The 16,322-nt window shown below is 44.3% G+C and overlaps 1 protein-coding gene across 5 annotated transcripts in view; it reads right to left on the bottom strand.

Moving 5' to 3' along the window:
* Nucleotides 1–16,322, bottom strand: part of LOC146191744 (uncharacterized) — a 181,853-nt gene that overhangs the window by 15,507 nt on the left and 150,024 nt on the right. For 2 of the 5 annotated variants that reach the window (XR_014706697.1, XR_014706696.1), the window contains exons 2-4: nt 12,122–12,251; nt 11,952–12,044; nt 7,739–8,029 (exon numbers count right to left, since the gene is read on the bottom strand). Coding sequence is in view for 3 of the 5 variants with exons in the window: in XM_084602261.1 (XP_084458387.1) it covers nt 7,998–8,029; nt 11,952–12,044; nt 12,122–12,251; nt 15,595–16,020 (681 nt within the window). In the remaining 2 variants the exon portion in view is untranslated. Of the gene's footprint in view, nt 1–3,003; nt 8,030–11,951; nt 12,045–12,121; nt 12,252–15,594; nt 16,281–16,322 lie in introns of those variants that run through there. The other 3 variants (XM_084602260.1, XM_084602259.1, XM_084602261.1) reach the window with 2 other exon arrangements.

The following is a 16,322-nucleotide window of genomic DNA, read 5'->3' as shown; positions in this document are numbered from 1 at the left end:
AACACCTCAGTATGCAAGGTGCCCCTAAGAGAAAACACATAAAAAGAGGAGTCTGTCTGGTCTACTCGTTTGACTAGAATTTCGCACGTGTGGTGCTGTGAATAAAATGTTTAGATTTTCGTGATAAATCATATAAAGTCATAAGTGGAAGATGAATCACTTGATAAACCCTTTTCTGAGGCAACGTAAACATTTTGGAATGCTTTGTGAAACTGTAGCATACACTTCTCCCAGAGGTTATAAACAAATGAAAAGGGCAAAATTGTAGAGAGATAAGACAAAAGTTCCACAGAAGCTGTTATTAAAATCTGCTGAATTCTGCTTGCATTTACAGAAACGAAGCCTTCAATAAAATCTCCAAGTGTATAAGCTTTGCAGAATTTTTGATAATTATAGCAGGAAAATCCGTTTACTAAAAAAAGCTGACTTCACTTGAACTATGCATTTTTAGCCTGACCAGTAGGCTCTGACACAGATGATAATGCAGTTTGCAGCTTCTAGGCCAGAAAGCACACTGAGAATGCTTTTCAAACTGCAGAAAGCTGTTTTCCTTCAATACTGTTTGAAATAGATGGATAGAGGCAGACAACAGAAACTGTGACTCTCTCTACTACTGTTAAGCACTTACGTATTTCAAAGACCATGAATCAGCTAGCCTGTCAAGTCTCATTTCCTCCAGTGCACCTTGAGCTAGCAGTGCAATAAAAAGTTTTATCAGATGGCTTCCTGGAGACATCTGAATGCCCTAAAATGAAGTGTTTGGACATCGCTAAAGAGATACACAGACACAATTTAACTATGCCCCGTTGCTGTCTCCAGTCCGTATAACCACATGCTGCTGTGCGAGAATCATCGTGGGATCAGTCTTACGGCTGTTGCAAGAAGGGGAGTCAACCATTGCGTGCAACCTGAGCACATCTGCAAAAGCAATGCTAGGAAGTGGGCTGTTGTACCAATGAACCACTGCCTTTAGTGGCCTGCTACTCGACATTGAAAGCTTCCTATTTGACCATGCTGCTTATTGGGGCCAACACATTCCTCGCCAAGATAAACAGTACTGCATATATCCTACCTCACACCATTGCATACAGTTCAACTACATTCAAGCAGAGCGGCCTCTGTGTCTAGAGGTCCAGCTACCTAAGACAAACATTTAAGAATGGAGAGGTGTGAGAAGGCTCGGTGACTGTGTTTTCATATAAGAGAGATATAATGCCTAAGAGGGCAGGAGAGAGAATATAGGCCTTTTCACAGGCAGCATGCAAGTAGAGCCACATGATGCACACTTGCGCTTGGCTCCGCTATCCTCAGTGCCAGTGGACACCTCTTGTCAAGGCCACACCTACACCACAGAGGGCAAGCTTTTCCGAAGAATGCATTGCCCCCTGTATATATTAAATACATAAATGCCGTGCGAGTGTGTAGGTTTTCCTCTGTTCAGTAACACTCTAATGATGACTGCAAGGGTTGCTGTGGTATAAAAGGAAAATGAGGGTTGAATTAATGATTGCACCAGAATTATATGTAGAAACACATTTTCACCTGTTTTCTAACTAGTTTTCTTGTTGCCTTAAACCAAAAAGTCATTTTCTACTTTGGCAAAGAAATAACCAAAAAAGTATTTCTTTGTGAGAACAGATTGTTTCATACTGCCATAAAGTAAAAAGAGCCTTCCAGATGTCAAGCAATATAGCAAAGGATTAAACCAAGCCAGCTTTGACCCTGCTATGTAAGTGTCGTATTGATGATTTTCATCTATGCCCTAAAGGCACAATGATTCTTCCCCTTAGTGTCTTTATGTGTCGTTACCTAAACTGTTGGTTTACGATGATCAACGTCCCAAATCAACTTTGACTTTGAAAGACACTATAATAGAGGGCTATGGATAACTTTGACAACTCAAGGTTCTTTAACAATAACCAACATTGTACAGTACATGGGCCCTTTGCCTCTAATAAATTCCTTTGCTGCAGTTGTGATCAAATCTTGTGACCTGGCTCAGCTGCTGAGCCACCACAATGGGAAACAAATTAAAATGTGCATGTTATTCATTAAGAGAAACTATGACTATGTAGCCCATCACCCTAAAGTTCAAATTATCAAATGGCCCTAAAGAACTGTTGAAAGCCGATTGCACCCCTGTAAGTTTATCTAGTACTCATCTCGAATATGGTTGTCTGAACATCAGAGATTAAAACTGATAAGGTGGTGGTTTCCTCCATCGAATGCTTCAACTACTTTGCATGCATGCACTAAGGAAGATTTTGTTGTATAATAAAAAGAAAAAAACAACAACTAATTAACATCAAACAAAAGGCAGCAAACAAAAATGCAAGTCTAACTTACTAGAAAAATGAATTATGGTTTAATGTCCCAAAGCAACTTAGGCTATTTAGTGGAGGATTCTGGAAATTTCGACCACCTGGCATTCCTTAAATAATGTGCACTGGCATTGCACAGTACACGAGCACCATGCTTTTTGCCTCCACCGAACAGCAGCGGCCGCGGCCGCGGCAGAGATTTGACCCCACATCCTTGGGTTCAGCAGTTGAGCATCGTAACCATGCAGTCAGCCCCCACGGCGGGGCTGCTAAAAAAAAAAATTAGTATTAGTCCGTCAAGTGAATGCAATGTTGACATGTGCGTCACCCAAGTTTGTTGCTCCGGCTGCTTTGATGATCTGATGGAATAAATACTTTAATGTAAAAGTTCATATAGTGAAAGCCGGATCGCATGTAATCGGTGCCACAGGGCCAAGCACAACACATGGCAAGTTACAGGGACAAAAACAGCAGATCAGTAATTGAGACCATGACCAGCATAACAGCCCATTTCATTTTTTCGCTTGTGAATGATTCAAGCATCAGCATAGCCTTGCATTTTTAAGCTTGAGCCAATGTCAAAGGTAACACAGGAGTGTGGAGCTGTGTGAGCCAGTAAAAAAAAAAAAAAAAAAAAAAACTGTGAAAAAGAACAAAGATGAGAACATGACTCATATAACAGTTGCATTAGAGATGCCCAGTTTTAATGATAGTAGAGCACAGACTGCAGAGACCAAAGTGAGGCTGTGAACAGTTCAGGGAGAACAGAGAGGGAAAAAAGGTTTTACAACACTTCCTGTTTTGCGGTAGTCGCCTGAAGATTACCAACAAAGCCCAGTTGATGCTGCATAGTTAGCAACACCCAGGATGATGTCAAGTGAAAACTGGGGAGGAAGCCTTGGCAAAGATACAGCTCTCTCTCACACCGACCTGATGCCAGTGAGTCTTCTAAGCAAGTACAATAGCCAGAGGCATAATGCCAAATTTTAAAAATAACTTCTGTCATCTCCCTTTATGATGAGCTAAGTGGGCTTGTGAAGGAAACTGAAGCATATACAGAAGCTATTACAAAATCCACTTCAAACTTAAAAATCACAGCTGCAAACAGACTGGTCTGTCCTCTAGATACTATGTTTAAGTTCCAAGTAAAGCCTATAGTTTAAGCACACACACACAGACACACCAAACACACACAAAAACAGACGGCTCGAAAGAGGCACAGACACCTCTACCATAGCCACTTAATATTAAGGTTATGATGTCCTTCACGAAGCTGCCGTAGCCTCACATTAGCATTCATTCAATCATGGATGTCGTGAATTATCACATCAGTCAGGCTGTACCTCATTTTGGAGAAAATAACGAGAACGTGCACAGAAGCTTCTCACTCTTTTCATTACATACTGGGCAAGATAATCCCTGCTTGGGAGCATGAGTGATGCTTTGGCACAAATACCGAGGACAGGTGCACTTGCTATGGCACGAAATCAAGCTAGCTGGTGAGATTAGATTAAACTGCAAAACTTCATTTCAGTGCTTGTTCAATATACAATCACTGAAGTATGATTGACACAACAGTAATGCTTAGGTGGCAAAGAGGGTCAACGTGACCCACAGGTTTTTTCTGAAGCCTTTTAAAGAAACAACCTTTAAGCACTCACTTTTTTTTTTGTTGCGTAAGCAACACTACGCTAGTCGGTGAGCCATTTCGCGGAGGCCCCGATGAGCCAAACTGCGCATGTGCAAGGAGCAAGTGACGTCACACGGAGCACAGCTGAAGAGCTGCGTCAGAGCCGTAGCTGACTCCTCCGCTGTGCGGATGACTCAGAGGTGTCGCGGCCGCCACGCCAGCTGCGCATGTGCCAAAAGGGAGTGACGTCCCACGGAGCACAGCTGGCGCGCCGGAGCCCCCGCCGACTCCTCTGCGGCACAGTGACTCAGAGGTGCCGCGTTCGCCACGCCGCACATGCTCAGTGACGTCATGATACGCCGGAGCTACTGCGCATGCGCAGGGTGTATGTATGTGGCACCGCGCCAGTACCGGCGCAGTCAGCCATGGAGAAGTTGAGCCGAGCAGAGGCTGATCGTCTTAGGAGAGCAAATCTTCGTAATTCGTTGCTTCCGCAATTCTACTCGAGATGGCTATTGGTCAAACAACAGCAAACTCTTTTTCTTCTTTTTTTGATGCTACTGAACTGCTGTCCAAGGTGCTCGGCTCCACAAAATGTCGGCTCCACAAAATGTTTGTTTGAAATAGAGCAGGAGATTTTTACCAATAATTTTTAAACCAGTTTTTCAACCCGATTTTGTGCATTCCAATGATGGAAACTACGATCACCGCGCGTGATGGTGATTGTACATTGCCGAAGTGGCATCAGTTCAGTTCAGTCGTTCAGTCGTGTCCGACTCTTCGTGACCCTATTGACAATGTCACGCCACGCTTTCCGGTCTCTCACTATCTTCCTAACATCACATAACTTCATCTGCAGTGCCTCGAGGATGCCATCTAACCATCGCATTCGCTGCCTACCCCTTCTCCGGCGACCCTCAACCTTTCCCAACATCAAATCTTTCTCCAGCAACTCCTCTCTTCTCATCAGGTGACCAAAGTAGCTGAGCTTTAACTTTAGAATTTGACCCTCCAGTGAGCAGTCAGGGTTTATGGTCGACAATATTGACTGATTTGATCTTTTGGCAGTCCAAGGAACTCTCAAGAGTCTTCGCCAGCACCACAATTCAAACGCGTCAATTCTTCGGCGGTCAGCCTTTTTAACAGTCCAACTCTCGCATCCATACATCACAACTGGAAAGACCATAGCACGAGTTATACGGATCTTGGTTGCAGACTATTGTCTCTGCTCTTTACTAGGCGGTCAAGGCTAACCATTGCTCTCTTTCCCAGAAGCAGCCGTCTCCTAATTTCATGGCTGCAGTCTCCTTCCGAGGTAATCTTGGAGCCCAAGAAAAGAAAATCTGTCACAGCTTCCACTTCTTGTCCCTTGATGCTCCAGGACTTGATAGGGCAAGACGCCATGATCTTTGTCTTTTTAATGTTCAGTTTAAGCCCAAACTTCTCACTCTCTTCTTGTATGCGCATCACAAGTCTCTTGAGTTCCGCTTCACTTTTTGCCATTAAAGTGGTATCATCCGCATATCTAAGGTTGTTGATACATTTTCCAGCAATCTTCACTCCAGCTGAAGACTCGTCCAGACAGGCTTTCCTCATGATGCACTCTGCATATAGGTTAAATAGGCAGGGCGAGAGTATGCAGCCTTGCCTCACTCCTTTCTCAATCGGAAACCAATCAGTAAGACCATGCCCAGTTCTGACTGTGGCCTCTTGCCCTTCATACAGGTTCCTGAGGAGACAGATGAGGTGAATTGGAACTCCCATCTCTTGGAGAGCTTGCCACAGTCTGCTGTGATTTATGCAGTCAAACACTTTCGCATAATCAATAAAGCAGAAGTAGATGGATTTCTGGAACTCTCTTGCTTTTTCCATGATCCAGCGAAGGTTGGCAACTTGGTCTCTAGATCCTCTGCCCTTGCGAAACCCAGCTTGCACGTCCGGAAGCTCCCGATCCACATACTGCTGCAGCCTACCTTGGAGGATTTTCAACATCACCTTGCTAGCATGCGAAATAAGCGCGATCGTGCGGTAGTTGGAACAATCTTTGGCACTGCCTTTCTTTGGAATGGGTATGTAAACTGACCTCCTCCAATCCTGTGGCCACTGCAGGGTTGTCCAAATCTTCTGACATAATGTATGCAGAATGTTAACAGCGTCATGGTTGAGGTTTTGAAGCAACTCAGCTGGAATGCCATCAATTCCGCTAGCTTTGTTCTTAGCAAGGCTGGCTAAGGCCCATTCAACTTGAAGTGGCATACTGACCACTGATAAAAATCTCGCCCATTTTTAGTATACTGTAGCATCTAGTTCAGTTTCCCCATCCAATGCTACTGCATCACAAGGACATATGCTTTGATGAAAGTTTTAGTGAACCATGGTACCCGATTCATCCTTGAAATGAAAAACACTGTAGTGCCATCTAGGGACAGAAGCTAAATGCACATAATTGGTGATGCTAAGAGAGCGTTGCATTTAGCTGAAGAACGCACTGGAGACAGCATACACCATAACAAAACATAAGCATTCCTCAAAAAAAGAAAAAGAACACTTCATACTCAAGAAAATAAAGTGATATTTTACAGAAATAGGGTCAAGTTTTGGTTTGGTTTAGTTTGTGGAGTTTAACGTCCCAAAGCAACTCAGACTATGAGAGACGCCGTACTCCAAAACGGACTCCAAAACGGAGACGGACTCCAAAATTTGGACCACCTGGGGTTCTTTAACGAGCACTGACATCGCACAACACACCGGCCCCTTGCTTTTCACCTCCATCGAAAAAAGCGGCTGCCGAGGCCAGGATTTGATCCCGTATCCTTGGGCAAAGTAGTCGAGTGCCCTAACCACAGCGCCACCCAGGTGTGGTACTGGGATCAAGTGGTGGGATAGATTGATAATGGCAGAGTTTCACCACAAGCTGGCACATTAGTTTGTTCTATAAGTATTTCAATGTCAAACTAAAATTATAAATCCCATCTCCTTGACATTGGAGTGTTGAACATACGCCATAAGAAAGAAGGTCTTTTCATTTTCATGATCCCACAGCATGTTTTGGTCAGTGGTCAGAGGATGCCAGATGACCTAAGTTATGAGAAAATGTGTCACAATTATGAGTTGCAGTTGAGCATAGTTTGATACTCCCACAGGTCTGAATTTGCATGCAACAAACTAGAAATAATACAACAGCCCTGAATGCACGTTCATAAGCAGGCCACGGCACACATCTTGCGCAATCAGAAATTGGCACAACAACTGCAAATAAAAGCTATAAAGCAAACATGAAAACTAGCGTGAAGTGATGTGATCAGTTCAGATGTATCTACAGCCGAACCCCGGATATATATCAAACCCAAATATATCGAACTCGGGACATTTCAAATTTTGGTTACATCGAACTCACGAAATATCACCTTGAAAATCCCCTGTAAAAGTATAGGAAAACTGCGTCGCATATCGAACTCCGCACCACGCACCGGAAGGTGTAACTTCTCCTAAGACGGTCGCATAACCTTCAATCGTTGGCTGCATGACGTTTTCAAGTCACGCGTGGTCAAATTCTCGGCGGCAAAAGTGGAGGGTTGTTTTATTATGTGAATGGGTTGATTACGCAACAAATACGGCATCATTTTTCACTATCGCAAGCGACGTCTCAAGCCAATTTCTGTATATCGAATTATTGATATATCAAACTATTTCGCGATCGATCCCCTTTAGGTTTTATATATCTGGGTTTGACTGTACAAGATATACACACTTTAAATACAAGCATTCTTTGATGTTCAGTACAAACCAATGCATCGTCCCTGTTGGGCTTCCACTGATAGGCGTAGGCGTAAGGGTGTCGGCCACTGATAGAGACGACACGTGCGAAAGGTGTCACAAGCCACAGCCATGGATGAAGATTCGGGCTTGCCAGGACGTGCGCTGGTGTCACGAATGGTTTCCTTCACTTGTTTGCACACAGCAGCCTCGCTTTTTTCAGGTCCAACGTCAAGTCACTCCCGAGAAATGACGACTGCACATGCACGGAACCACCGCAAAGCCAGTTGTCAACTTGTCCCAGGTGACTGCTTAAAATAGCCTGAAATATAGAATGAGAAAACAGCTATGTTCTAAAGTTATACTCACAAAACTAAGCCCAGGCACAGAAAGGACAGCACATGCAAGAACTAAATGGCTACTTTTTTTTCCACTTCTTTGGGACAAGACAGTCACAAGCATCAGATAAGACAAGAACAACAACTAAGATGCTTAAAAATAAGCCTTGCAAAAAGAGGCCACTAACTGCATTACCAAAAGCTTCACCAAATGTTCATTAAACTCGGGAAAAGCATCCCAATATGGCTCTTTCAATGTCTATGCAGACTTGGTGATTACTAAGTGCTGTAAAATTTTCCAAGCTGAGCTAGTTTTTTGTGGAGCGATAGTATCAAGGAACATTTCATAAACAAGGCACCACTGCATTCGTGCATTGTAGGATCTCAATAGATACTTAATGGGGTACCACACTGTTTTAATCACCGCCAATTACCCCGCATAAATGGATTCCTCGCGCTTCAAACAACAGTGCAAAACGACTGAAATCGAAGCGTGTATACCAAAAAAATTCAGAACAAAAAGGTTCAATGAAAAAAAAAATGGTGGGGGTTTAAGCATGGCTTAGCAAGGTTGTACATGACTTGACGAATTCAAATAAGGGGACGCTCAAGCCTCGCCTTAAGAGTAGCTGCGATAATGCCTTTAGTACTGCCTTTCATTCTGCAACTTTTTTTTAAGTATAGTCTTGGGGGAAAGGAAGGCATAGTATCAGTGAACACCTAAACTTAATTAGGTCAAAGTAATTAGGAACCTCAGCGAGACTAAATCCAAAGTTGCACCCCGTGTATAAGAGCTTACGCTTGAAAAATGCATCTCACTCCCACATTTCACCTGCCTAACAGTGAGAGTGGGTGCTATAAACCAACCACACGCCCTGTGCACATGTAGAGTAAGCTTGCGTGCAATTGTTGCCTTGTGGAAGCGGACCATACTATCGTATTTTGGCAACGCTGTTCCTCAGTCTATGTGAGCACACGCAACGAACTCAATGAGGGGTGTTTCCTCAATGCTCCTTTGTAGGTAAGGGTGGAAGCACTGAAAGGTGCATATGAATTCCCCCTCCTCTTCTTGTTCAGCCTTTTCTCTTCACTTTTTTTGCCCAAGGTGTGTTGACTGGCGTTTTTTTTTGTCACTGCCTTATCGATGCGGTTTAAACAACAGTGCTCACCACAATAAAAGTTTGAAGTGAAATATGGTTTCACCCCAAGCCCTCACTTTTGTGCCTTTGTTTTTTTGTCTCTTGCCAAAAAAGCTTACAGCACACACCTTATTTAGGATTCACTTTCCGAGTAAAAAGGAACGAAGTCCAATTAGGGCACCCAACCAATAAGAAATGCAGTGTCCGATCTGGCTGCCACTTCCCTTCCGCTCCTGCAGTTGACTGCTGCTTTCTGACACCATCAGCAAACGGGCATTTCTGGAGAAGCCTAAATACTGCACGCGTGATTTCAGCTATTTCTCAGGGCGCTCAGGTAGCAGGATGTCCCATACTGTGCATACAAGCGATAAAGAGCATGCATATATATACTTGGCTAACGTTGTAAAGCCATTAAAACATTGTGTCACTCCTTCGCACTGAATTTTATCCTGCGCTAAAAACCAATGCTACACAATGAAATAGCCTTCCATACATGCCAGCTTGCTCCCCAATATACCTCACAGCCTTGCTTTATTTGCAGCCCCCCTTTCAAGTACTGGGCCTCAACTCTGGGCTTTCAACCTTACTGATCTGCTTTGTTCTGAGCATACCACTTTTGCCATTCTGCTACCCTTTTAGTGCCATGGTTGTGGTTCCCTGAAATTTTCCTTCTCTCTAAAATATGTCTCACCTTCACTCCTAAACTCTCCAGAATCTTGTACTTTCCCTAATACATTCATTTGGATCCCGCTGCGGCAGGTCTGAGGTTAAGGCAATCAACAACTCAGCTGGGATAGCCAGATTTGATCCTGGCAGTTCACTCCTACACTCTCCAGAATCTTGTACCTTCCCTAACACATTCATTTTGATCCCGCTGCAGCAGGCCTGAGGTTAAGGCGATCAACAACTCAGCTGGGATAGCCAGATTCGATCCTGGCAGTTAAATTTCAATCATGATAATGATGGATAACCTTGATCGATGGGATCAGTCAATGGAGTTCCCGCTAGTTCACTGATCCAGCGACACATTGCAGGGAACAGACTGGACAACACTTCGGGCACTAGGGACGTTTTATTGCAAAGATCTAACTGGAAGGTTACACTAGGTCAGACAGGTACTGGCGCTGCTCTTGTCTCAGAACACTTCGCCCCATTGGAGCTCAACCTGATCAGCCAGCCCAGTCCGGCAGCCAGCCAAATCACTCGCTTAAGTCTTTTCCAACATACACAGTAACACGCTTTAGCCAATCAGAATAACAAACTAAATTTCAAAATAGCCAATACCACGTTGACACCCACGAGGAGGTTGCCTCGTCAGCATTGTGTGCCTTCCACAACGTCGTACACACTTTCCCTTTGTAACGATAGCACTCAGACACTCTCTCAAAAGCAGGGGTGGAGAACAAATAACAAATACACACACAGCTGCCGCCCTCACAACTAATATGGAGGGGTGGCACATAGGCACCACCGGCTGTAAGCAAAGTGGAAAAAAAAAAAATTAAAACATTCCCGCGCACGCATTTGTCTGCTACAGGCAGTGAGGAAGTGGCCTTAAATGCCAAAGTCGTCTTCACTGCTTCCCCGAAACTTTTCAGCCAACCCTTGATGCAGCCGTTCACAGGTCACGAAACAGAGCGACTTGGCCAAGTGTGCAAGGTGGCACCCACAAGGCACACAACTTTGTCAGAAGTTGACACCCATTTTGTCGCTAACTCTTTCTCTCAGATCAGCCCCGTTTGCACATAATCTCGGTGCACGATCCATCAGCAACCTTTCCAATGAATATACTTACAAATGACCCACAGCGATCTTGGCAACTTCGCCAAAAAGAGTCCAAGCAGTGAGCCACAGTGCGCGACAAAATGCAGATGACCACGGAACGCGTCCTATTGTCCCCACTCTTAAACATTAAACACTTTAAAACACTAATAGGTCCGTACCTGCTCTGCTTTACAACCTGACAAAACACCTCGCCAGGTCACGTTCCTTCGCTGCGAACCTACCGTCATTCGTCTTTTTTTTACGAGACAACTCTGACAAGCAACTGGACGCGTTCACTTGAAAAAAGGCTAAAACTAACAAAAAGCGGGGGGGGGGGGGGGGGGGCAGGAAGGAGGAGCTTTGGTGTATGTGCCCTCCTCCAACGCAGCGGCCCGGCATCTTAACTCTGGCCATGGTAGTCACATTTCGATGCTAACAAACCGTGAAGTCCTTATGTGCTGTGGATGTTTAAGAGTTGTTGAACTCCATAAAAAATAACACAATCACTAGACGCTTGGGGAGGGCAATGCCAATAGACAGCATGCTGTAATTGCTCATCACACATGCCCTCTCCTGTGCACCTGACCTGAGCCATTCACCATATTCTGCAACTTTCTTCCAGATTATTTTCTCACATGCAACAGCACACACTGAGGTGCATGCTTCAGCCAACTTCAAGACTGCTACAATAAAGGAAATGCAAATTAATCCAAAAGCAGATGTGATGTGAATTCTACCTTCCAAGTTTAGCAAAACAGAGGTCCAAATAAATGAACACGCGAACATATTTCAAGCTAACGTGTACCCAGCGAGCATACCTTTGAACACAACGGCTTGATTTGGATAGCTAAGCTTGAAATGTGGCATGAAGCCGTCATCTAACACAGAGGTAGGCAACATCCACCCGTCTGACATGGGTACTAAGACAACTGTGATAACCAAGCCTTCAGCCAGAAATAAACAGTTTCAGAAACCTGGCAAGAAACAATAACTCTGTTCATACCTGAAAGTGTGGCCATGTTGGCTGCAGACCTCTTGAGATTTAGACTGCAAGCTTGAGCTCCTCTTGAAATCTTGAATGCTGGTGTCTGCGTTGCTGCAAAAATGAGAAAAGTGTTGAAGCTGAGGGTCATCAATTACCATGCTCCGAGAACTGAGAATTACCATGCTCACCTTCCTGCTTAGTCTCCGTCTGCGTGCTAACTCCAGGCACAGGAAGAGAAGTCACGGCACAGCCGCAAGCAGCACAGGTACCCACTACTGCTCCCAGGTTCTCTTCTTTCTGGAAGCTTGGGGCACGCTCCTGGCCATCACCAGAAAAAAAAAAAAAAAAAATTGGAAATATGCGTAAGGCTTCTATTTTGAGACTAGATGCTCTTCTACCTTTATAAGTTCACTAATTACCGTTGTATTTTTGTGGCCGTTCTGCTTCACACTACACACTATCAATTACAAGAGAAAAACGTAAATGCTTTTGTCCCAATGTGGCTTTGAGAGAAGGCACAGCTACTTTGCTACAACACCAACACTGCACCAATGTCCAGACTCAATTCAACCCCAATGACCCTGCACCAACCCCCCCCCCCCCCCCCCCCCCAAAAAAAAAAAATACAAGTAAAATCCCACATAGGAAGCAAAGCTGTGTGCATTTGCAGCAAAGCTAGGGGCACTCAGCAGCCACACAGCCAAGCAAATGGTTAAATCACCTGACAACACAGAGAAGGATAAGGAATGTGTGAAGACCATCTAGACAGCACAATACAGGTTGCACGTCAATGGCTGATCACATGCCGACGTAAGCGATGACATGAGGACAAAAAACCAGCTATATTAGACTCCACCAATTACATGTCCGTGTTCAGGTAAATATGTGTCATTATCACATAAGACAAGCCGTCCCTCTGTCACCAGAGCCAATATGGAATGAAGCACTATGCCAACATTTTTCTTGCCCTCCAGTACCAAAAGTTGCACGAGGTTACTGAAAGTGCAAAGTAGAGGCATTTTAGTTTTAATTAGCAGCCTCATCATATCCGTCAACAGCATATGATAAAGCAACTTGAGCCATCAAACTGGCACCCCTCTCAAGCAAAGGTGGTTGAGCATCTATAGACCCTCAGCGACGATAGTGGGTCATGAGCAGTGGCCACAGTTTGCACAGGGAGGAACAATGAAGATGTCATTCATTGATAATACTATGTTTTGCAACGCTATTGCAGTACAAAGTCACAAGTTCGGGAACCACACAAGCAATTGGCCTTCCCTTTGAATGCTTGAAGTGGGAAAGAAAGTTTCAGTGGCAATGGAGAGGGCAACGCTGAAGTACAAAGCTCTGAGCACTTCAACAATTCCGCACTTTAAATGTGCAACATTTATTCACATTCGCATCACTTTTTCTCTGGTCAACGCATTATTCCCATAGCTAAAAATTATGAAAAGTATTTTTATTCGTGGCTGGAAACAGCACAGTCTTTAGGAACAATTTGCAACAGTGGAAAAGTCTGTAGTTGGCTTGCACTAAGTGCTAGCTTTGTAGGGGCAACGCGGTCAACAGTGAATCCATGATGATAAGTTGGAGCCATGGGTTGGAGGGCTTCTGCAGGAGTGTATTTGACACTTTACTCTTCCATTGAATCCTATCCAACTAATGGAACTGTTATAGGCAAGTTGGAGTAGACAAGCAACACCACCAGAGAACAACATTCAGCACTGCTAAAGCCCGCGCGTCCCAACACTGAAGCGACTGCTTTGGCTACTGCACTGAGTCACCTGATAGCAGCCATGTAAGCATCACTCTCTGCAATTTTAAAAAGGCCCTACAGGCCTTGGCGGCTATTCCTGACCCCTGATACCAGAAAAGGTGCTGGCTGTTCAAGAATAGTCATATGTGCAACGTGAAAATTGCCAATAATAGTAACCTGACTGAAAAGAACCTTTTGCAATGCACTGCACAAACATTTTTGATTGTAACTTGGAGCTCATATCAGGGCCCGAGAGTTAGAGAAAGGCAGGAGGAGCAGCTGCTGGTACAGCTGCCTTGGTGACTGAAAGCATTACCTGACTATACAGAGCTTTAATGAACATGAATAATTTCAAGTGTATTACACCTGCACGTTTAAACTAAACAATTTGCAACCAATTCTTTTTTGCTGAAACAAATGAACACTAGATGTGACAATGTAAGTACAGCAGTTTGTCATGTGGGGACTGGAGAAAATATAATAGCACTCATTTTTTTTGTGTTCATTCATTCCACTTGTTATGCCAGCCCGCCCAATGAACTAGAATGGACCAACCAACTGTTAAATAAAAAAAGACACTCGGGTCTTTTTATGAGGACAACCTTCAAAATGAATGGATCAACAAGGTTCATTGTCAACAAGGTCCCTGTAGCGGGGTCCTAAAGTCCATGCTATTAAACGATTGCTCGGCACTCAAAGCTTTTCCGCCATGAATACACACAAGCGGACGGGCTTTCATTAAACCCCAGATTTCAAAATGAGAACTGGTTTTGAAGAAAGGAAATGCATAACTAGGTTCTTGGTGCACTGCTCAATGGCCCAGAAAGCAAACAAAGGAGGGAAAGAGGCACCATAGTGGAGGGCACCAAATAAACTTTGCATGACATTCTTTAAAATGCATTGACACAGTACACTATAGGTCTTGCGTATTTCCTCGATCGAAATATGGCTGCTGTGGCTGGGATTGAACACTTCCTTTTGGGCTGCTGAGCACCCCAGCCACTGACCTACCGCAGAAGTACAACTGAAGCTATGTTGATGAAGAAATTGAAATGCGAATAATCTGCTACATGTATAAAAACTAGGCATGATCATTCCTTACTAACGTCTCCCTGCCATTCCAAACGATGAACGAGCTGCCAGTTTTAGCATCTGGCAACAATGCTGACCAATTCTCATGGCTTATAGCTTAATATCCCAGCGTGACACAGCTAGCAGTTGTCAAGGGCATCGGGATCAACCCTTTTTCTATTTCTGGTGTAACAGTTTTCCCACAAACGACATGCAAGCAGACATGTTGAAGATAAGTACTGATTTATATGCCCTTTATTTACTCACCCCCTTTCTACCAACAATTATTCTTAATAAAGCATAAAATTATAAACAGCAATGAATTTTTGTAATGGGATGAAACTTTTTTCGTAAGTGGGAAAATCACAGCAATTGCCCAAACATTGTAAAAGACGGCCAGTGACCTTCTTGGTGGAAAACATCTATGAATAATGGCTACCTATATATACTACAAGTAAATCATTACGCTTGCTTCTCATGCAATCATATGAGCAACACGCAGTTTACCAAACTTGGCATCTTCGGTACAACAAGGGACATGAGTTGCAGCAGTTTTCAAACGGCAAGATTAATAAAAAAGATACTAAATTTTCGGCCTCTTGTTTTTACTTTGCACTTGCAGAGCAGTGAAACAAAAATTAGTTGTGGCTTAGCTAAGGTTAAGCCTGAATATTTCAAAGTGAAAAGCTTAAGATCCCGCAAATGCCATAGTCTTTCACAAACGCCACACACGTAGCCGAACGGACTGATCATAAAGTCTACTGTGAAAACCTTGGTCGCACTGGCACTTTCACCAAGTTTAAACATGTAGTCTGTGTAGCGGCGAGTCTTTACCTCTTCTTTTGTAGTTGTGTCGTCTTCACTCTGTTGGTTGTTGACACTGGTAGTAGACGCGGGTAAAAGCCGCTTTTGAGCCTCTTGTCGTCGTCGTTTAGCGAGACACTCCTCTCGTTGCTCAGGTGTTTCAGCTGCTCGTTTAGCTTTGGCCTTTTCATTCTTTCTCCGCAACTGCTCAGCAACTCCCGAAGTACAACTTGTTTCACCGTCTTCGATCACCTGGCTCCTCTCAGTTGACATTGCCGAACGGCGCTGTTCGGCTTCCTTTTGACGCCGTTTAGCAAGGCGTTCCTCTCGTACTTCTGGCGTTTCAGCCGCTCGTCTAGCCTTGTGCTTTTCATATCTTTGTTGCTTTTTAGCCAACTCCCAAGCTACCACTTCTGGATCCGTGTTTCTGCGCCGCCGGACCGTTGCCTCTTCCATGGCGAGTGTCTGTTCCTGTTCTATGAGCAAGTGCACCTTATATATACCCCCTTTACAAATGCACACGGCTGCGGCGAAAGGTCAAACGGTGGCAAAGGTCAGGCGACGGCGGTCACCTGCGCCATGCATGACGTCACTCGGTTTCGCGCATACGCAGAAGTGGCAAATCTGGGGCTCCGGCTCACGCGAAGCGCGGTGTTGCCGAGCCTAGTGAAGCTTTTCACTTCAAAAGCTTTCAAAGCTGCTTGCCTTTCTGCATAGTAATACTTACACAATGGGACAAAGTAAGACTACAATCGGAG

This window comes from Amblyomma maculatum, chromosome 4 (genome assembly GCF_055883805.1).
Source record: "Amblyomma maculatum isolate TAMU_Amacu chromosome 4, ASM5588380v1, whole genome shotgun sequence".
NCBI classification, from domain to species: domain Eukaryota; kingdom Metazoa; phylum Arthropoda; class Arachnida; order Ixodida; family Ixodidae; genus Amblyomma; species Amblyomma maculatum.
The sequence above is the reverse complement of the archived record's forward strand: the minus strand, read 5'-3'. Positions and strand labels throughout refer to the sequence as shown.